General features: G+C 43.4%; 1 protein-coding gene across 2 annotated transcripts in view; it reads left to right on the forward strand.

Moving 5' to 3' along the window:
* Positions 1 to 20,923, forward strand: part of LOC310813342 (glycophorin-C-like) — a 24,516-nt gene extending 3,593 nt beyond the window's left edge. The window contains exons 3-5 of one of the 2 annotated variants that reach the window (XM_083682283.1): positions 17,162 to 17,188; positions 18,546 to 18,590; positions 19,376 to 20,923. In XM_083682283.1, the coding sequence (XP_083538409.1) occupies positions 17,162 to 17,188; positions 18,546 to 18,590; positions 19,376 to 19,572 (269 nt within the window). In that variant the 3' untranslated portion in view covers positions 19,573 to 20,923. The remainder of the gene's footprint in view (positions 1 to 17,161; positions 17,189 to 18,545; positions 18,591 to 19,375) is intronic. The other variant, XM_083682284.1, reaches the window with a different exon arrangement.
* Positions 20,924 to 23,754: the final 2,831 nt, after the last annotated feature.

A 23,754-nucleotide genomic window follows, 5' to 3' on the forward strand; every position in this document is an offset into this window, starting at 1 on the left:
TCCCTGCCTGGGAATTATAAACGATACACATATCTGTACTGTATATAACATGGCAGGGAGCCTATACAATACATACAGTATATCAACTAGATAGATACAGACTGAGCAGAACCAAAGGAGATGGAGACTGGGGGTGGTGGTGGTAACAAACACAAGCAATACTCTTATAGCACAGTAACGACCGACAGTACCAGCATCCATATAGAAGGCTACAGAGAGGTGTGTAGATTGACCACTTAAATAAGCCGCCGTATCAACACAGACTTAGTGAGAGTCCTGCCTGAACTGTTCCATTCCTGTAAAGGTGGCCCAACATTGGCGGGACAGGAGAAACATTGTAAACAGACAGCCACAGCAACACAATGTGAACAGTTTTCGCCGGGTGCTCTCTTTGAATGAATGTAGTTGGAACTATAACAAAACACCAGTGATTATGTGTGGATGGACAGGTTGCCACCAGCTGTGAGCCCAAACACACTGGACAACCATGAAAGCGTACCAACAACCTTCAACAAATTCATAGTCACAGAAAAACGAGGGAAAATGAGAGGTAGATGTTTGTATTCAGACAGGACTTCCATTTTGCAGTGCAGGGGGAGCCATGCCATCCATTGTGTGGACGTGTGTGTGTGATTTCTCCTCGGGTGTTAGAGAGAGAGCCAGATGATTATGACAGGTGTGAATATACCTCTGCAGACCCTCAGGCCATGGTTTGACAGTTGGGAGTTGCAGGCTTGTGGGAGTGGTAGAGTACCACAGGACAGAAACTTCAGCTTCAACAGGAGTGAGGAGTGTTACTTGGATTTGACAGTACCCTGATCATGAAAGAATTCTACAGAAGTAGAGATGGGTCAGGTATATTTAGAATCCTAATGTACCACATACAAATGACAAACTCCATGTCTCACACTCAACTCGAGTGTCAAACAAGACAAAATGACAAAAGGTTTCCATGGCAGGGTTTCCAGACTGTGAAGCAATGCTTATATAAGCAAATTCTTCTAGTTAGCATCTTAGCTTATAAAATGCTAATCAATGCTATTAATATGGTACGGTTAGATAGATAGGTGTCAGGCAACTTTGGGAACTCCGGGGAAGACTTTAAATGGGAGTGCGAGCCACATGGGCTGTGGGTTTAGTCAGTGTCTGTCCCACTTATCTCAGTGTTTATATCACATTCTCGTACTGTATCCACTCTCTCCTGAGAATTTCAAGATAATAACATAATGACAGGTCTTATCACACCATACATCTGTACACAATGAGGCAGGCAGATACAGGGAGAGCAAATGCCTGCAGAATTTATAAAGCTGTCTTTTAGTTCCAGGGCCTGTTCCATCTTACAGTATGTGTTTTCCAGTGATTCATTTTTAAACGGAATTTGTATAACAGAGAAGAGGCAGCAAACCTTCTCTTCAGCTACATTAGCAAATGACTGGTTCTCTTCTAGTCCATGACGCACAAGCTTTAAAGGATGCAGTCTGTATTTCAATCAACAACAAAGCAGGCTCCCTGTCACTTTTTGGGGAAACAGCTGAGGGATGGAGTTACAGTATGCAGTGATTGTTTACAATTGCACTTTTTATAAACAATGGAGTAATACAAACTTATATTTTGGGTTCTGATGGGGTAAGACAGTTGATCTGTTGTAAGGTCATGAGGCATTTAGAAGTTATATTCTTCAAGAATCAATGGCTATACATCATTAATTTAAAAGTGAAAAAATGTATATGCATTTTCCTTTCCCTGCGGACTTCTGTCTTTATTATAAGCATCTGATTTATTTCACCTAAAAGCCTGAAATTATGAGAGAATACTCGGTGCAAGGTTCCATTCCATATCGTAAAGCAACAAGAAAAGTTGAGTCGAAGCCAAAAGTGGGGAAAATTTTGCCCTAATGTTATGTCTAATAGGTAATAAAATGACACTTAGAGAAACTCACTTGTCACTCTTTGATGAAGATGAACTCCAAAGGATTACCTTTATGAAATAGCAATGATTAAGCGAGCATAAAATTTGCCATCATGCTTGACTGCTGATGTCCCCAAAGTGCTCAAAGTGGGAATTTGATGTTAATTGACAATTACCTGCCGCCATGCCTACAAGGTTGAATAATCTTCTGCCCGTGATGGTTGTGAAACCATAAGAGCTGTATATTCATGTGTGAAGCACACTTATACAACAGGTTTGGAGACATATGTAATCCCTGACAATCACACAGCTGAGAAAGTGGTGCCAGGTGGTTAAGGGTTAATATACATGCATTAACCCGATGGCTTTTCAAAACAAAAAACATGGCCGACATCTCTCTCGCCTCGAATTATCCCTGCTTACCACATAATAACAATGTCAATATCTCAAACCTAAAATACATACATGTAACATGTCAACACTGCAATAACACTACCCCGATAGATATCATATCCATGGCTGCACAGTCATTTTCTAGTTAAACTGATAACTAGCATTGGAGACATGTTAGCAAGCAGTGACCACCAGTGCTATAGGTAGTTACGAATGCCCTCAAGGCCCTGATTTATTGTCAATACTGTCAATTGGTAGGGGTTTGCCGGTATTCTGCTGCATGTCGTGTCTAACAACTTTTCCTACCCGTGACAGTATTGATGATAAATCATGAACAATATAGCACACCCTCTCATGTGTCATTGCTTAAATGCTGTCTTTACATAAGGTTATAAGATTGCATGGTGGTCATACTGTGCAAGATAACATGAATGTGTCCATGACTGACATTCAATTCAGTGTCTTAATGATTTTCTTGCCCAGAGTTTTCAACCTCAAGGGGTTTCTCCTAGTGAACTAAAGGTTAAATAATGTCATAGAAATTCTAGAAAATCTGATATCTTCGGCCATTGTATTCTGGCCCATGTGACTTGAAAGGAGATCCACCTATAATCCCACCATAATGCAGGACTGCAGTAAGACTTGTGTAGGAGATATTTGGTTGTTGTGGTGAGGATAAATCAACAGTGAGGCATTGAGTTTCACGTACATGACTGCACACAGCTCTGAATATAAAATTATATCAGCCACACACAGATATATTTAGGTTTTTATGGTAGGCTATACTACTGCATGCACTGCTCTATTTCACCTCCTGCTATTTATCAGGTGCTTTGTGGTAATTAACAGATAATTACATAGTAATAACACTTTTATGAATTTGAATAAACACCACAGTTACATTGGAGTCTAGGTTAGTTAGCCTACAACTTGTGTTGGAATCTTCGAAGTAAGTACCAGAAAGTCTCCCTTGCTACCAAATGATTTCCTATTTCCTAAGAAGTACCATGTTCAGCTGTGTATATAAAATAATTGTTGTTAACTTTACACACCATTTGCGGGGGCAAAAAAATCTGAAAGTGCATCTAAAAGGTGGTGAAGGATAACGATTTGTTTGTCAGCCAGCTAGTTGTTACATATACCTGTCTGACAGCACTGTTAGCGAGCAGCAACCTGGTGTTGTTTGCATAAAAGCAGTTCCGGTAGCAGTCAGTCTGCAGGTTCTCATTATCAAGGTGTTTGTCATTAGCCATATGGTACTCTACACTGTGTTAGCTACAATGCTATGTTTGTCATTAGCCTGAGCCAACACTGTGTTAGCTGTTATGCAATGATTTTGATAGCTTAATGCTGTGTTGGTGACTATGTAGTCTCGGAACCCACAATCTCATCTATCGATTGAGGGTGCAGGAAGTGAAAACCTGGTGACAGCAATTTTCCGCTCCCTAATGTTTTTGCTTGTGATGTCCCTCCCGTTCTGCCCTGCCAGATTTTTATAACCTGACTTGCATGCATTGCACAAAATTAAAACATGGATTTCGCTTAATATGTTTTTGATGCCATCATTTCACATGTAAGCGGTCTGCATTAAATTCCCCGTTTTAAACCAAATCTTGTTGAAATCCCGCCTCCATTTGAAGCACCTACTTAACTCTGCTCTATTCATCAATAGAATCTGTGGCACTGGTAGAATTCATGGATAGATCTGCCTCCCAGCACCATGCGTACGTTGATATGCCGTTAGACTCTTATTTAAATGGAGAGTCTGACTTAATGAGACCAGCTACTATGCTATGTTTGTCAATTGCTCTATACTGGGTTAGCTACTATGCTATGTCTTACTGTACATTAGCCTTATACGCTGTTAGTTGCAATGCTAACATTGTTACAGCAGATGACACAATTTACGAATCATCAGTTTGGGAAATAAACCAATTCTATCTCCCACACACTCACTAACCCTAAAGATACATACCTTTGGCATCTGAGACACATAATCATCCAGGAGAGGATACAATTGTGGGAGATTCTCCATTTTTAGCATGAAAGGATGTGTCAGGAGCTGAGACGAGATGACAGCAAGGCTGACCTTGGCTTGTCTGGGGCTGCTGGAGCTGACTGGCTGGCAGGAGGTTTAGGCAGAGACTCTTAGTGAAAGCAGGCAGAGGAGACAGAGGCAGGACATTTCCTACTCTTTAGCTGTCAGCGTTTTTACTCTGCAGTCTTCAAAAGTATGCAGACAGGTGAGACAGAGAGAGTGGGGGGGTGGGGGGGTGGAGGGAGGAGGAGGGAGGAGGAGGGGAAATGGAGGTAGAGAAAGTATAGGAGACTGAGGCAGAGAAACAAAGCGACAGAGGGGAACAGTAGACGTGAGGTACAGAGAGAGAAAGCACAGCAGATACAGTAGTTGCAGCTGGGAGTTGATGGAAATCGATAAGAAAATGAAGATGGGTTGGAGGTACTGTACTTCTCTGACAGGGCGGGGGAGGAGAGGGAGGAGAGGGAGGAGAGGGAGACGGGGGAGGATGTCTTTCTCTCTGGGGGTAGAGACCCAACAACAATCCCAAAGATGGCATCTACTGGTGTCTGTTTATCTTAGTCCCCCCAGTGTCTCCTCCCCATTTCCCATCATCAAACTTGCTCCAAAAATAAGAGGGCTAATGTGCTGCAGCAATACTTTGCATCTTTCTCTTTCTCTCCACCCCCCCCCCCCCTCTCTCTCTCTCTCTCTCTCTCTCTCTCTCTCTCTCTCTCTCTCTCTCTCTCTCTCTCTCTCTCTCTCTCTCTCCTTCCTCTATGCTGGTGTGCTTTACACCAGGGATTGCCAATCTCAGACCTGGCGGGGATGCCAGCTGTGGAGAGCAACTATCCAGCCAGCTTTCCAATTCCCTCAGAGGGATTGTCAGTTGCAGGCCTAGGAGAGGTGTTTAAATGATTCCACCCACCCAGGGTAATGGTTGAGAAACCTGAAAAAAAGGCCCTCGGTGTGTAGGAGTGCTACAGTATATAACCATTTGTTTTTTAAACACAGAGAACAGAGGATGACATGGCACAGTGGCCCCAACCAAATACCAAGCTCCTATATCCTCAGTTGATAATATCTACACTCTTAGAGTAGTTGTTTGTTTGTAGAACCATTATACAAGAGTTATACAAAGCACCAAAAAGGGTTTCCCTACAGGGACAAATGAAGAACCCTTTTTTGGTACTAACTGGAGTTTTTTCTAAGAATGTATGCAGGGGTTCAAAAACACAAGCTGTGTATTGTGATGTAGCAATCTGAATGTTTGTATGCAACAAATCAAATAGCAACTGTCTCCCATGGGAATACTGTCTGGCATGGGAATTCGGAATTGAGTCACAGTTTGAAATTGCTTCTCCACCTATGCCATGGCAACAAACTCTCCAGACCTTTTCTGTCAGAAACAAAACATTCAGCCATGCGCTGAACCCTATTGGCCATGGTCTCTGGGGTTCTGTTTGCTTGTCCTTCTCTCTGATCCAGTCAGTGGTCTCTCTGTGTCTGTCCACACTGCTTAGGCCAGGAGAGAAAAAGCTTTTCTATTCATCCCCATAGGCGGCTGGGCAAGGTAAGGCAGCAGAGAGCACAAGACACTGCACCATCTGTCCCCAATAAGCCCAAACCACCATGCCTGCAGCCTGTCATCTGATCCTGTCATAAGATTTCATAGCCATTAACAAACTGGCTCCGACCCCACTCCCATTTCCCCCTGTACACTCGGTCAGCTGCACCTTCACAGTTCACTCTGCGAGGAAGAGGAACAGGAAGAGAAGGGGAAAGAAAAAGTATTGTGTCCAACTGTTGCCAAGGCCATATGGTTGGAAGAGATATGAGTTGAGTGTCTCCACTCCATATTCCCAGCCAGACAGGACCTGAGGCAGCCAGTGGGAAAGAGGGATGAGAGTGTGCAAACCGGTGTGCTTCCAGGAAATGGGATGGTGTGTGTGTGCGTGCTTGAGTGCATGCGCACTAGGGTGCGTGTGCGTGTGCGTGTGTGTGTGCGTGTGCGTGTGCGTGTGCGTGTGCGTGTGCGTGCGTGTGCGTGTGCGTGTGCGTGTGCGTGTGTGTGTGTGTGTGCGTGTGTTTGTGTGTCATTGCCTGTTGCTGGGTCATTCAAGCTGTTATGTAAAAGTGTACGTGTTGTCAAGTGGGGTTGGACTCAGACTGACCGTAGTTCCCTCGAGGATATCATTCTTTTAGAGGAAGTCAATGTAACACTGATACCTTTGTTCAGCGTTCATTAACAAACGATTCACAGAGCACAGCAGTTGAGCAAAGATAAAATACCTCATGAAGTAAAGTTTACATAATATTATGGGTCGCTATGGTCTCAAATAATGTCAGAGTTAATAAACTCAAAGTGTTCTGTAGCGGTTTGTTTGCCTAAGATTTGATTGTAGAGTACATTTAGCCATGGGTTGCCTTCGAAATAATGCTGAGTTGTCTCATTACATTACAGACATTCTGAGTCTAAACATAATACACTGAAATTAAGTTCTCCTCAAGCACAGAGGGACAGATCTTCGCACAGTATGTAACCTTTTGCCTCCAATTATTTTCTCTGTCTCTGATTTCATAGCATGATTAACTGTGGCTCTCCCATTGAACCTGAACAGGGGAACAGAGGTATAGTAATTGAATGGATCTAAAGGGTGTAAGTGATTTCATTTCTCCAAAAAAAACAATCTGTTGAAATGCTCAGCAGCTCAGTCCTCTTTTATTTCTTCCATGCGATGACACTTTGATTATTGGCTAATAACTGTTTCAACTCAGGGATACAGCTTGTGTTAAGTATCTGTGTCCCAAAGCTCAGGTTTTAAAACTGTGATGTGCTGCTGGATAATGGACTGGTCTGGTGGATATTTCTATTTCTATTTCATGTCAAAAGATGATTATGGTTTTGTCTACCCGCCTTTGTTCTTTGAGCAGCATTATCTTTACAGGCGGAGAATCAATAAAATATGGTGAATAGTGTGTGTACGTGTCCAATAGAATATCACCCATTTCCTAAGCCTTCACAAGGTCTTCAAACTGTTTTTCACAATCAGCCCAGGCCCCTGGGCTATCTCAGTTCAACCACCTATCAACCAGGGGACCACTTCAAGCTTTATTTTCCAATATGATTTTCTGTCTCTGTGAAACATAATATTCTTTTCAGGACACTAAATAACTATATATGTGCCCTGGTGACCTAAAGGTCATTCACAATCTCCCATATGTCACCTCTCTCAGTAATTCATAATCCATCCCTCTATATTCTCCTCCCTGAAAAGATTGGATATATCCCTCAATGCAATTCTAAGTTGACCTTGACTTAGTAAACACAGCATTTTCGCAAATCATATGTATTGTTGACTCCACCCAATAGCATCTGTTATCAGCTTCCGTCTTTCTTTTAACTGAGATATCTGTCAGTATCATCAAGCAGGATGTGCTGCCTTGCCCACCCAGTCACTGACACAGGAAACAGGTGTGTCTACACACAGTTGTTGAACATTAAATTCATCAGCTAGTTACTCTCTCTGTCACAGTCTACCAATCTATCATAATTGGTTTGTGCTGAAAATTGCTTGACACAAAACAGCCGAAAGTGTAATGACTGGAGTACTCAGGCAAAGGACTCAAACACATGACTTGGAGACAAAAACATAAATCCAAAAGAAAAGTCATTACTTTCAGAAAGGTTCGGTACAGAGGTAGGCAGTCAATGGGTAGGCAGAATAATCCAGGAAGGGGGTAGGCAAAGCAGGATTATTTACACAGGCAGGCAGATCAAAAAGGTAGGCAGATAATCTGAAAAGGGATAGGCAAAAAGGCCAAGTCAAAAATACACTCGGAGATAAAAAAAACAGGAATACTTATCACTAGGAAAAATTGCTGGAATGCTTGACACAAGGTACAAAGACTAAATACACAGGGAAGGATGATGAGGAACAGGTGGAGCTAATTAGGGCGGGGTCAACAATCACACAGGCGGGAAACACACAAGGGCAGGTGGTGAAGCGTCTGAAACGAGAGACAAGGTGAGGAACACAAAACAAACAGGAAACAAAAAATGAATCATATGAAACAAAGACAAACATAAACTAAAGAAACCAGATAGGGTGTTACACTAAATGATCTATAACAGCATGTCAGCAATGACATGCTGTTATAGAGTAAATGCATATATGATGACATTTAATTGTATTACTGACAAGGTGAATACAACTGTATCAGTAATTACAGTACAACAATATCATATCTCTCTTTGTGGGAATCCAGGGTAAAATGACTATCTAAAAGTACACATTTTCACTATATCCTTCTCATCACATTGATGTTACTACAGTCCTTCCACCCAAAACTGTATGGTAATTAAGAAGGTTCTGACCAGGGGAGGTTGTTGGAGGTAGAAATCGGAGGACGTAATGCATGTTTGATACCATTCCTTATTCCATTCCATGCAGTACAATGAGCCAGAGCCTCGCCTGGTTCTGAAGATCCTGTGTACGCCAGACCTGGAGAGAGGATTTGGGACAAGCTAATACATCTCTCTGACAGCTCTGGGCCAGATGAATAAGTAAAGCTACAAGTGTAGAAGAAAGAGAATTTGTTTTGTTTTAATCAGATGTGGGATGTTGGAAGGGCCAATGTTTTATTAAGTGTTCCTCACGGTGTCATCGTCAATTATCAGATGCCAATCCAGCTAGCTAGCGCTTCTCTCGGTGGGTTAATTACTTTAAGAGTATTCCGTGGCAGAGTGATGATAACATTGTCATCGATCAGAACGAGAAGAACTTTGATTTTGCCATAACGCTCGAGGAGAGGGAGTCTGAGGGTGTCTGAGGAAGTCTGAGGGAGTCCAAGTGTGGCGGAGAGAGAGGGAGATAGCGAGGGAAACAGCTGAACACAGCCAGATACAGCGGGAAAGCTGAGAAAGAATGTGGGGGAGAGGCGAGATAAGTGAAAAAGGACGGTAATGCCAAATATTTGAGGAGCAGTGTAATGGTATTGGTCGGGAGTGAGGAGTAGGAGGAGGGGGAGGGGCTGCACATGTTTTATTATGACCCTCTCGACGATAAACAGACGTTCTGCCAAGGTGTGGCTGCTTTCTCTGGCCTCAGACTGAGATCTCCTTCTTTCACCCCTCCTCTAAACCCCATTCCTTTCCTCTTTTCACACCACTCATCCACATTTTCTCTCCTCCTTTCTCTCCTCTCATTCCAATTTTCTCTCCCCCTGTCACCCTTCCCTTCCATGTCATTGTATATTATTCCAGGCTCATCTGTCTATCCTCTTATAACCCTCATTTCCTCATCCCTTCATCTCATTCTCCCATCGCTTTCTGCTCTCCGCTGTCTCGTACTTGCCTTCCTTAGAGAGAGAGCTGTCTTTTGATTGAAATGTTTTCATTGAGAACTCTGGCCGAGTCATCATTAGGACCTCTGTCAGAGGAAGGATAAGGGTTGTCAGGGCATCAAAGAACAGGAAATAGCAGAGAGGAAGATGGGCATGCTAAGGGGAGAGGGAAAGGGATGATCATGGCCCATGTGTGGGTCTCTGGGATCTGACATTCCACACATTTAACAACACACATAACTTTTGATAAACAACCCTGGGACCTAACAAATGCTCTCTCAAGGACCAATTTTCTGATAGCATCTCTAATACACATCATGCCTGAAGCAGGGAGAAATACGCTGTCCACTTTTCACCAGGTTGATGGGAAGCTTGATAATAATAAAAAAAACACCAAAAATACAGGTTTGTAAAACCTGCACAGTTTAACAAAAAAAGTGTCTGACAAGCAGTAAACAAGCAGTAAACCCCAATTGTAACACTCTCACCTATAACTGGCTGATATATTGGGCTTGTACACCATTTCACTCAAGGCTAACTGAAGGCCTTCCTCTGTGGACATTTCAGTCTGAAAACTATTTTTGTACAAATCTTCTGCACCTTTTACATGACCATGACCAAGGACAGCCTAACTTACCTTGAACACAGGCAAACTTTGTATTGTCAACAGTTTTTTTTCTGAAACCAAGATGTTTTTGTGTTTGTCCAGCTCACACCGGAAAAGATTATTTACTTGTGCTGATCAGTGATTTGATATCTCTCCCAAAGATATCCCTTAGTCGGTGAATGTTCCTTCAGAAAGTTGGCTATATTCTCAAGTGTACTGTCTGCCAGATGGAGAGAGTTAATACATTGAGTTGTTTTGTACACTCTGTATCGATTGAGATAGCAAGCCAGATCTCATAACATCTTTCTTAAAACTGTAACTCCTCTCCTCTCCTCTGTCCATACAGATTGAGAAGTAATAACTTTGGGAAAATCTTGAACCATGCCGATGATGGCTTTGCTGTTTGTTTGTGGAGATGTCTCTGCAAGTTCATTACCGACGTTCCCATTCTGCCAGATTGCACTGGTATTACCACTTTGAATATTGCTTGTGTTTCATCAAAGCATATTGCCGCTGAAAAGATTGAAATATTGCCCCTCCCCATCAACAGGGTGGGTCTAGAGCAGCTAAAGAACGAGACTCATTAGAATGTGTAGACTAGTTATGCCTGGCAGGCTATTTGCAGAGAGAGAGAACTTTATTAAAATCTCAGTCATTCTACATCCCTCAGGCCATCATTTTGTTTCATTACCCTCATCATTGGAGTTGATGATCAACCTGCATCTCTGCTAGATAGAGATCACACTCATAGGTATCTATTCCATACAAAATAACTGTATTTTGTATGAAATATCAAAACATACAAGGGCTTGGCTATTACCGAGCGTGTGCAGTATAGTGTCAGTTGGTATTGTATTTTTAAAACACTATCATTGAGCAGAGGACTGTGCTTGGATGCATTGCACAAATTGGCAGTATAAAGAAAATATGTAATGGTGGATCCCACTAGGGATCTCTGTTGTGCTAATGAACTCATACAGACTGCATGTGCTGTATGGTTCCCCTGGCCAATAACATGTCTCCCTCAGCCAACCAGCTCTCTATCCTTATCAGAAGGTGAGTTTGAGGTCAGTGCGTTAGTACAGATGGTGGGAGGAGAATTAGCCAGGAATGTGTTTAGGGAAGGATGGCGTGGTCAGCTGAAACTAAATAACAATCTTGATTGGCAGGGAATGATTATTTTCTAAGACAACCATGTACATGTAGCTGACATAGGGATATCATATTACAATCCATTGTTCTTTATATGCTGTGTAGCCAAAACCATGTGCTGTGCTGAGGGCTAGACTTCTTTTGGAAAGTTCATCTCTTGGACAAAAAATGACCTGAACACAGCCTTGCTGTTTCTTGAGCAGAACCATGACTCCTGTACAGTTATGGACATTAAATTAAAGTGGGTTTTTTTCAGTTGGCCATTTATTCCACATTCATTGAACACTCCATTAAATATAATTACTGTTGTGTGGCTCTTACCTCGACATTGCTTTTACTAGAAGGAGGATAAATAAAAAATATGTTTTCTGCTTCTCCGTGCAGTGTGATGAGGAAAATGAATGAGAGGAGTCAAAGTGATTTCTTTAGTACCTGCAGTGTGTGAAGAGGCAGGGTTCAGAACACATGTAGATAAATAATAGATCAAAGTTTTTAAAGAAAGTCAGAAAGTCAAATATGTGTGGAGCCCGTGCAAGGAGTTTGAGGTGAACAAAGGAGACAAGAGCAACCCGGCATATCAAAACATCCTGCTCCAGGATGGAGCGCATTGGCTGGCAAATTGAAATATTTGTCATTTCACTCAAAGGCTTTATCTTGATGTTTTTATTTCGGTGTCCTTGATATTGGCAAATAACGGGCATTGTTCATTTATAGAGGTCAGTCTCAACACAAAAAGAATAGCATAAGATTTTGATGAATACGAATGTGAATATGAATACCCATAGTTGCTTACGCAATGTGTACCTACTAATAGGCATGCTACTGGTTTGTAATTAGATCATCCACCACGAAACACAAATGCTGTTGCAACACAAATGCTGTTGCAACACAGTGAAAAAATAACTTGGGAAACGTGATATGCAACATTATCACATTTAACCGAGGTGCAAACACCCCCCCCACACACACACACACCACCACCACCCCCCCCCCCTCCCCCCTTCAGACACCTGCCACAAGTCCAAAGGTGGGCATTTAATAGGCACTCAGTGTTTTTTACAGACAGCTGCATGAGCAGCCCTCAGTGTGGTCAATAATGAAAAGCTAGAATCCATCTCTGTGGGACGGGAGAGAAAGGAGAGAGAGAGAGAGAGAGAGAGAGAGAGAGAGAGAGAGAGAGAGGGGCTAGGGCCATTCCAAATATGGAAAGACAGAGGTGTTTAGCCAGACATTTAGTGGATGTTTTTACCCTCATTTAGGCCACAGCTGAGCTGCTAGCTGACGAGAATCAGGACGAGTCAGGCACATCCACCATCCGCCACGCAGCCACCTAACACCAGACAACCACAGACAGGTGGCAAATGAAAGGCCCTTTCACCCCATCAGCTTTTAAAAACTTTGAAATCCACTGAGACAAGGTAAAACTGTGCTTTCACGAGTCTGCTCAATCTCCTTGAAATGTGACAGCTGGTATTGAAGATGTGGTGTTTTTGTATTTTCCATTCTCCTTGCAATGCCAGCAAAATTCATATCTATCCTCTGAGTTTGACGCTCTGAATACTGATGTGAAGGCATCCAATCTCTTATGTTTGTGAGGACTCACTCCATTCACTGAGCTGAGCATAGTGCTGCATATCCCCCAACCCCTTCACAATAGGAGCAGTAGTGGGCCAACAGAACATGCGAAAGGAAGTCACATCATTTAAGTTAACAATTACTCAGCAACCAGCATAGCAACATGATAGCTGTTGACTGTAAACAAACATCATTGTGTTGTGGCTAGCTGGGTGACCTCAAGTGACAGCTACCAAACCATGTGTGCTATTGTTCTGGTTGCTATCTGGCAGCGAAATAACTCTCAAGACTTATCACTGCTCCATTAATTACATAACTCATGCCAGCCAGTCCTGAGAGTGTCCAGGAAATTGACTGCCCAAGTGCGATAGCTACCCCTAACACGAGGAACTACTTTGAGAGAGCACAAACTCTGTCTGCACAATGTGATAACATTTTCATTAAGATTGTCCATGCAGTGTGATAGCACGAGTGAGAAGCAAGATGGCAACCCCATAATATTTAATGGGTATTTTTTGTATTTTTCCAATGAGACGGTGGCCCCCAAATTGGACCACGTTTAGGAACACAAGAGTTAAGATTGCAGCCAGGCTTTAGCATATATTTCCTGAGAATATCATATCAGCACAGTGTCAGCCACAGAGCTGCGGGGTGGAATTAATTTGGCTTCCAGTTTCCCTGTTCGGTTCTTTTGCTCGTTCTTTCCTACCGGGGGGACACTTACCAGCCCTGCTTCAGAGCCGGCTTTGGGCGAGATTAACGGCACTTCTGGGAATGTGATGAAAGCAAGTGTATCTCCCGCTCCCGGGGCAAGCCAGCTCTTCTGCCGGATGTGTCTGCAAAATGTGTGAAAGCGAAAGATGAGGGGAGAGGGATGATGGTGGTTTAATTCACTGTGGCATCCGAAAGCAACTACCCCTCTACCCTCTTCACCAACCCCCCCCTTCACACACACCGACCCTTCTACCCTCCTCTCTAACCCACTCTACCCTACTCTTCACCCCCCTCCTCACCCCTTTGCCTGCCTGCATCTAGTGCCTGTAGTGTCTTCCCTTCTGGGCTCAGTGAGGGGAAAAGAGAAATCTGCCCTTGGATGTGGCTTAACGGCCCCCGCCGGGGTGGTGCAGATGTCCCACTCTTCATGTCTAGGCAGCGAGTGGATCTTGCTAACGAGGAGACACCTCCGGGCGAGACAGGCCCCCCGTGTTTGCTTGGCAAATTTATTAGGGATTTGAGCTCTCTTCTCTGCTGTGGAAGATTTTTGGCTGCCCTGATTAAGAAGAGGGAGATCATAGAAATTAAAATTATCCCAGTTCCTGTTACGGATGGGGCCGCACTTCCCAGTGCAGTCCCAAGGTGTCTCCCTCCGGTCATCCGTGCCGTCTCACTCACTCACTCACTCATTCCTCATTGTTGACTCCCCCGACTGCCCCCTAGTCCTCGGCTATCCCCAGCTGGCTGCCCACAACCCCCACATCGACTGGTCTTCGGGCCAGCTCCTCCGTTGGGGTAATCCTTGTGACAGCCATGTCCAGCCTCCGCGTTCCTGTTCCCCTAGATCCCTCACAGCCATCTCCACCAGGGAGTCAGAAACCCCAGTGAGAGAGGTCAGGCCCAACCTTTCCAGCATTCCCCGGGTTTACTGGGATCTCGGGGAGGTGTTCATCAAACAACGGGCCAAGGACTTACCTCCCCATAGGCCCTATGACTGTGCCATTGACCTCCTGCCAGGGACCACACTCCACAGGGTAGACTGTTTTCCCTGTCTCGCCCAGAGACCCTAGCCATGACGGCTTACATAAGGAGTCCTTCACCGCGGGTCACATTCGCCCCTCCACTTCCCCCGCGGGCGTGGGGTCCTTCTTTGTGGATTATCGAGGACTTAACAACGTCACCATCAAGTATAGCTACCCGTTTCCCTGATGATGACGGCTTTAGAGTCCCTGCAGGGGACCCGGATATTCACCAAGCTGGATTTCCATAACGCATACTTTTCACTCGCTTCAATTTCACCATCTCTTACCGTCCGGTAAAACATCAAGCCCGACACTCTTTCCTGGCAGCGTGAAGAAACGGCCCAACTCCATCCTCCCCAGCGTCCTCATCACAACTCTTGGGGAATTGATGTGGTGGTAAGAGCGGCCCTGCGCCGCGAACCCGGGCCCCGGCGGGGGCCCGCCGGGCAGACAATATGTGCCCGAGGCTGTGCGGCTGCAGCTGCTCCAGAGGGCACACGTGTCAAACCTCACCAGCCACCATGGTGCCACCAGGACCCTGGAATTTCTACGGATGTTCTGATGGCCCACAGGGGAGGCGGATGCACGCACCTTCGTTGTCGCCTGCACGGTGTGTGCGAGGAACAAGGGCTCTCGCCAACCCATGGCTGGGCTCCTCTGTCCCCTACCCATTCCCAAGTGACCCTGGTCCCACATATCCCTGGATTTCATCTCTACCCTCCCCCCCTTTGATGGGTTCACGATGATTCTGGTTGTGGTGGACCGATTTTCTAAAGCGGCTCACTTCATCCCCCTCCCCAAACTCCCGTCGGCCCGGGAGACTGCTAAGCTGGTGGTTCAGCACGTATTTCGGGTCCACGGCCTGCCCCAGGTTGTGGTTTCTGATCGGGGTGCTCAGTTCACCTCCAGGTTCTGGCCACCTGCCTTCCACCCCCAGTCGAATGGCCAGACGGAGCAGGTCAACCAGGATCTGGAGGGGATACTGAGGTCAGCGGCTGGCATGGGCAGAATATGCACACAACACCCCCCCCCCCATCCCCCCGCCGTGCCTCATCGGAGGTCAACCCGCCTATATTATCCACCAGATTCTGGACTGCCGTTGGGTCGGTCGGGGGCTCCAGTTTCTGGTGGACTGGGAGGGTTTTGGTCCGGAGGAGCGGACCTACGTGCCTAAGCGGAACATCCTGGACCCGGGTCTCATCGCTGACTTCCGTCGCCTTCACCCTGAGGCACCATGGTGAAACGGCAGGAGCCGTTCGTCGGGGGGTGCACTGTTACAGATGGGGGCGCACTTCCCTGTGCGATCCCTAGGTGTCTCCCTCCAGCCGCCCACTATACCGTCTCACTCACTCACTCACTCACTCACTCACTCACTCACTGACTCATTATGGACTTATTGCCTGCACCTGTGTTTAATTGTCACTGATGCTCCTTACTTCCTCACTGATGCTCCTCACTTTCCTTCATTCTCCACTCAGTCTTCACAGTGTGTGCACCGTGTGTTGGTCACCTTTGATAAGTAAGCCATTGAAACATTTACGAGTACTGTTTTGGAGATGTTGTTCTCTCTCTTTTAATTTCGAGTTGAGTCCATAGCCTTTGTATGTCTACGAGTACTGTTTTGGAGACTTTGTTTTCTCCCCTTTTGTTTTTGAGTAAAGTCTTTGTGTTTGTATCCTGTGTTGCCAACTACACTTTCTAGTAAAAATCATTTTGTTTGGTATCGCTGCTACTCCTCTGCTGCCTTTATATGCAATGCACCTGGGTCCATTCATCCTACCAAATCCTTGCAGATTCCCTTCTGAATTATAAATATTTATGCTTTTATATTGCCAGGCCCACACCTCTGCATTCCCACCATTTTAGTAGAAGATTAAACTATTGACGTGCCTCGTCGGTGATAAGTCTCGCCTAAAGCAAAAGTTTTTAGATTCCCTTTTCTAGCAATGTTACTGAACGTTTGCAAACATTAGAAATTGTGCATTTGTAGCAAACTGGTAAATCAATTGGAAGTGGCCAACAAAATGCACTCTCGCTAAAAGCTCGACATATCCTTATTCACATTCACTGCGTGTTGACGTCTTGTCCATTAAAAGGCCAATGTGGCATTCTGAGAGTAAACGTGATTGAATTACATTACCAAAGTGTATGTCTACTGTATGTATTGACGCATAATATTGCTCTTGGTGTGGAACATGGAAAAAATGAACAATAGAACATAGGCTACTGTAATAGGACATTATAATGATCTATAACTGTCTATTTTAACACTTTATATTAGCTGCCATACCTGTGTAGTAACACTATAATTTCTATAGTAACAATGTTGTAATTGCATTCCACTTATGCCTTTGTATTTGCTTTTCTGTGTGCACATGAATAGCAGAACTAACCATTGCTTTCTTTACCTTTGTGTGTTCATAGGTCAGAGTGAAGAAAAAAGTTTTGTTGGTAAGTACATTGTTTCAATATTACCTTTAAACGTCTAAAGGTCAGGTACTCTGAATAATAGTATGCATTCCGGACCCCAATCTACAGTTCACAAAGAAAGGAGATTGCAGCAGGCCATTCTGTTTTCTATCCGATCAATGGAGGGAAAATAGAGGGTGCTAAAAAACTGATGTTATATTGGTAGAGTAGTTAAGACAGAATGCAGTATGTGCAACACGGCAGCAGACACCCTCTCCCGGCTGTTGATTGTAAGATGAATCCTAAAAAGAACCAGAGTCTCTTAACTGAATGAGTGTCTTTGATCATGCAGAAGAGATGGTCTGTGTTAGTGTGCATTTAAAATAGTTAATCATATTACGAACGAGACTTAATGAAGTTTCAAGGATTCATAAATGCGTAGACAGTGCAGTACTGTCGTTGGCCCTGAGTGAGTGAGGTCCCATGGACACAGACAGGTTTTTGTCAAAGCCTACGACAAAGGCTTATTTGTTTACTCAGTCGAAGCACAGGGAAATGAAAACTCTTCATTTGGTTTGCAGGACACACACACACACACACACACACACACAAACGTTAAATTTAGATTTGTCCATTCATTTACAACTGCTCTTCCACTGTATTCAGGTCCTACAACTCCTCCACTGACAGTCACTGTCATTTAATTTCTCTCCCCTCGTCCCAAATGAGCGGGTCCTGTAATTCCCCTTTAATTGCTGAGAATGTGTCCACATCATAAACAATGCTGCGTGATGAGGATTTAATGAGTGGGCGAACACCTAGATGTTCCGGGTGATTAGGCATTAATGAGCCTGCTTTTTAATTGCACACTTTGGGGTCTCCATTAACGAAGCTTGGATGCTGTTCTTTTTCAATCTTTTTTCCCTCTCTTGCGCTTCATAGCTTGTGGGGATCGATCTCCATTTTAGATCTCATGTTGTGTTTTACAAATGGCACAGTTTCGTGAGGCTGAGCTGACTGCCTGACTCTAAATCTCCGTCCTTCAGAGAAAGTCAAGGCAAGGCGGGCAGATGTTGCCTGCGCAATAATTAATGATTACCTTTAATCGCTTTCTTTAATGAGCGCTTTGTCCCCTGGTGACGGATACAAAGAGGCGCATGGCACACACCAGGGGGACAGCTGTCTATAAAAACAAACCCTCATGAAAAATTCACATTTGTTAAAATAACAAAGTCAAAAGTAAATGAGGAAGTAAATATTGATGTGGTTCAAGAGAGATACATGGCATATTTTGAAAGGTTAAGCATTTCTGCTCAATGTTATATACTGTATATATACAGAGTACATATTCTTGGTTCCATATGAGTACATCAATCTAAACTTCCCTCTTTTGCCTCAGTAGATTTTGACGAGGATGACGGATACTTTGATGCCATATTAGGAGGTGAGTTTAAATGAATGTATTGCCATGCCTCAGGAACATTCAAAGTCCTTCTATATTTCATTGACTTCCTTTATAAACTACATTCAAATCGATACGGCACATGGATTGAAGCTGGAAGCAGACACCCTCTTTAGTTCTATGATGGTGAATGCAACTTAAAGACATCTCTTTCTTTAAGAGTGAAAGCAGCAGTCTATGTTAAATGTTTTGGAACAGAGCTATTTAGTGACATTTTGAAGTCACCCAACCAACTGGCCAATTTTTAGAAGTAGTGCTACTGCTATATTTATGGCCCAACACATTGTCATTGTCAGCCAGAAGCTGTAAATTACCACAAACTATGCATTTAAAAAGACACTTTATTCGTTTTCCACCAGTAATGAGTTCAATTTAGAATTTAGCGTGAAAGTGCCTTTTTTACTCTCAAAAGACATTTTATAAAACAGAGAATTTATAGACTCTAAATGTCATTACCATTTATGATTTGGGCCCAAGGCAGTACAATCAACTAAGGAGGTCACAGTCAGAGTTGTGACTATGCAGTCAGAGAGCCTGAACTCTATGAGACCCATGGATCCCGGGTCATCTAGTTGGGTTTGCAAGCCAGCCCTCTTTCTGTATTACTATACTGTATCTCAGTAGATTGCAATGACATTAATGTTGACATTTTAACATTGAAATACAGAACTGCTGTATATGCAGCATATAAAGCTGCTGATAGTGAACTGTCACTGTGAGACCAAGTCCTTGCTGTCCTGTAACACTTAATTTATCTCTGTTTGCAGCTGTCATTGCTGCAGTGGTCCTGGTGCTTCTGTGCCTGGCAGTGGTGCTGCTTCGCTACATGTACCGGCACAAGGGCACCTACCACACCCATGAGGCCAAGGGCACAGAGTTTGCCGAAACAGCAGATGCCGCACTCCGGGGCGACCCTGCCTTGCAGGACGCCATGGACGAGAGCAAGAAGGAGTACTTCATCTGAGTATCACCCCCTGCTGTTCTGAATGAACTCTAGTCTCCCGATGCATGTATTTCAGTGTTTTTGGGTTGGAGGAGAAAAGTGAGAAGAGCGGTGTTACTGTAATGCCCTCAGTGTATTCAAGTGAAGAATGTCCTTCTGTAAGAGTAGCATCTCCTAACATTTCCTACTGGGACTCAGAGAGACTTATCTGACAACAATTTTTCAAAGAAACATAAGAAGCATCTCCCAGATGATAAAGTTTCTGTATCTCTCCGCACGCCCATCCCCCCACCCCCCCCCTCCCCCCACGCTATATTACAGGACTTGATGTGGCATATCACGCCATCCCCATGTAAAGTAGGAATATAGGAATAGGCCTACGTTAAAAGCAAACATATCGGCTTTGCTAGGTAGCTATTTTTGCCATGTGTCTTCCTGTGTGGCACTGTCAGAAGAAAGGATCTCTTGTGCATCTAAGAGATCCGTAGTAGACCATCCCCATAGTCACATACTTGGAGGAAATATGAGTTATCCTGGGACAAAGACATTCGTACTCAGTAATGGAATCTTTGTCTATGATGGAATCTTCGCCTATGATGGAATCTTCGCCTATGATGAAAGTCACAAAACTGAATTGATGGGTCTGCAGAATTCTACTCCAAGCTTACGAAAACAACTGTATTGAAGTTAAAATAAGAAATACACAAAAGGACTGTATTGAAGCCAGACATTCTGTGATGAAGAAACTAAAAAATAAATTGTCACCCAGTTAGAATTTGTCCTCTGTTCTCTATTGCATGAATGACAACATCAAACAGATAATGTAGAAGAAAACTTTTCTTAAGCGTAACTTCATCGCCAATGTGCCCTGATGACAAACCCACTTGTGCTCTGACGACAAACTGGGGAAAGCATGTATCCTTGGTTCTAAATGTTTAATTACAGTTGTTCCTAACCCAATGAGATGTAGAGAAGGATAGCTGCTGGAAGACCTAGTCTAATGAGGTTAGTTGTACATCCCACATGTCTGTTCTAGACCTGGGCAATCATATTGCTTTTTCTCACAAACATTATGTCGATTGAAATAAGTCAATTACAAGTACAGCATATTGCTGCTTACAGCCACAAGGTTAGTCACAAAATCATTCCTCATTCTTAGGCTCAGGAAATTAGACACGTGCCTTAATACTAACCAATAAAATACTTTAAATTGAGTCTTTTATATGGGTTTGTGTCTATTATATGTGTGGAATGAAGATTAGTGACTTGGTTTCCTTGTTTCGGGTTGATTGCATTCAATGAAGGCTGATGTTCAAGGCTGAGGGTCCTGAAGCTTGGAAATACTGTTTGAGCAGGGTTATAGTGTTGTGATTTGGTCAAGGCTAGAACCCTATTTGTAGGAACTATTTCTCAAAACGTTGTAATGATGCTGTTTAAATTGCCTTTGTAAGGAAAAATATTAAAGTCTATTATGAACTGACAGCAACGATAACTGCCCTGGCTCAGTGAAGTGACAGCTGCAATCATTTGATACTGTTTGTGCCTTTTCTGCCAGGATGATGCTAAGCAAAAATGAGAGCACCAAGAAAATAATTTCTTTGTCAATTAATTGTTATTGTGGTTGAAATAGCAACTGGGAATAAGCCCCTGGAGCTCAGAATCTCATCTCATTTCTCTTCCCCAACCCCTGTTGCTCCTTTCCTCTCTGTTGCCTCTTATTAATGTTGAGACTGCAGAACTTTCCTTTCTTTGTCTTCATGATTGCTGAGTTTTAAAAAAAAAAAGGAGAAAAATACAAATAGGATGAGAGGTGTTTGGGTTCGAACAGCAGGTTTGTTGAAGAGCAATTCAGCTTTGATAACCACCAATGACGCAGGTATGAATAACTCAATGTGCAAGCAATCTCAAGACACACGCGCGCACACACACACAAACAGCGATGTAATTATGTACCCACTTGAGAGCAGTTTTTTCTTTTTAGATAACACATTAAGCGAAGGGTAAGACACTCAGAACACTTTCATCTCTGCTTAACATTCCTGAAGATAATGCAGTTCTCTCTTGCCTCTCTCACTCCAGAAGAAGGCAAAAGGTGTGACACAAATGTACTCTTGAATAACTGTAACAATATAAGACCAGCAAACTATCTTCAAATAGCCAACCTTGATTCTAAAAGTTATGTTTTATCTGTTTTGTTTGTTTCTCTCTTTGCAAGAAGCCATACTAATGGATTTCATTGTAAGTGTATTGCATACTGTAAAGAGTAATAGGTGCTTTTAACAAACAGACTTCTGGGTCCCACCATCCTCTCTTCCTTAAGTGACAGGAGACTACTGGCGTTGAGAAACAGCGGAAAGAACCCAGCTAGTCTCAGCTGGAGATAGAAATAAATAAAAACTTTACTCTGTTCTTTCTGCACTCTGGGATAACTGTTTTTTCAAGTGGGAAGAATTTACTCTTAACGTTCCCTCCGTTGCATAGAGAGAATGTTTTCTTCACTGGTGAAATATTCATGCCGTCGCATTATTTTGAAGCTCCAATGTTTTATTTATTTCCACAAGGTAAATCCAACTAAAAGCAAATAAAAGTCATTCCAAGTCGAACATGTACTATTTCTAAGTTTTGAAAAAAAAATGACATATATGAATGCATTCATATGTGAAAAGTGCTGCTCAGGTTCAGAAGGAGTATTTTTTGTGCCTTGAGCCGTGACTGGTCTTCCATATCAAACACACAGTGTACTGTATAGTAGGGTGGGTCTGTCGATAACTGCAATGAGCTAAAAATCAAAACACTGCTGGGAACTTATCAAGCATGTCTGCCTCAGCAGAGAAGATTTTGTTGTTGAGCTGTGAGGATTCTCAGAACTGCTTAATACTTCACAGTATGTCACTATCCTGAAGTCATTTCACTCTGATGTGATTCAAAGGGAATGATCTCTTTCTGCCATTTGAAAATTGGAAACTCAACTCCATAATGGCTGGAACACAGCTTGCAAATAATCAATAAAGTGAATCTATAAACTTTTGATAATTCTCTCCAGAACTACTCTACTCAAAGACGGAAACCAAGGTCAGTCTGAGTTCAGCTTCAACTTTCAACAATATGCCTCTTTTAAACTATACAGTATAAGTAGCATATACAGTACTTGAAAAAATGAGTATCCCAGCATTAGAACGCACTGTAAAACAGTATTATTTTATCAACTTAAACATTTACATTGGCTTTCTAATGAAGGATGTTATCAAGTGTTACTGCAATGTTGCCAGATATTTCCCCTGCCCACTTGACAAGTGTCTCATACAAGGAGGGTGTTTGCAGTCTGATGTACGTCACCACGGCCCAGCCCACGGCAGCCCTCTCTCTGCTCCGAGACAGCCATGGAAAGACACAATAAGGCCAATTTGGTCCATCAGGTCTCAGGCAAGAGTTATAGCACTGCCATTCGTCTCCATTGATCTTCCCTTCTCTCTGGGAAAAGAGAATCACAGTAATAATTCACAGTGTGGTCTTACAGACGTGGCCGTCGGACACCTGCTGTCAGATCGCTTCTCTGGCTTGCCGCTCATTTCAAGCTCCTCACTTTGAAAATATGTGGGCAAGACACCTGTAATAAAAGTGAACAGGGAGGGTACAGGGGCTCTAGGAGCCTAGAGAGAGGCAGCTCGGCTGGATTATTATTAGAGTTTTCAAGAGTTCTGTGTATCGTCTAAGTGGAGTCAAGACATTTCATTATGATAAGAAGCCCCAGTACTGAAGTCCCAGTACTGAAGTCCCAGTACGAGTGTAGTCATCTTTGTGTTGGGATTTACAGAAACTCTGCAGATTGGTGTAAGCTCATCCTTTTCCATCCCCCATCCCTATCCCCAGTCCTCACTTATGACTTCAGAGTGAGTATTTTGAATCTCCCTTGGAATTTGGTGACACACACGCAATAACTCTTGTTGCCAAAGACAAATTGCTTTCTTAAAGTTCATTTTAGCATTCCATAAAACTCCAAAGGCTCCCCTCTGTTTAAGAGCGAACAGGATCGGGAGGGTGGAAAAGAGAGAAAATGCATTTAAGTTTTCTCCTTTGTGATAAAAGCCTTAGCGTCGTTGTTTGATTTGTGCTTTGTGGTTCTATGTGGTGACATGGTGTGCAGTGGATTGTCATATCAAAGTCAAGTTCCAACAGTGAGCATTTAAGATAACATTTCCCCAA

This window comes from Argentina silus (assembly GCF_951799395.1).
Source record: "Argentina silus genome assembly, chromosome: 12".
Lineage (NCBI taxonomy): Eukaryota > Metazoa > Chordata > Actinopteri > Argentiniformes > Argentinidae > Argentina > Argentina silus.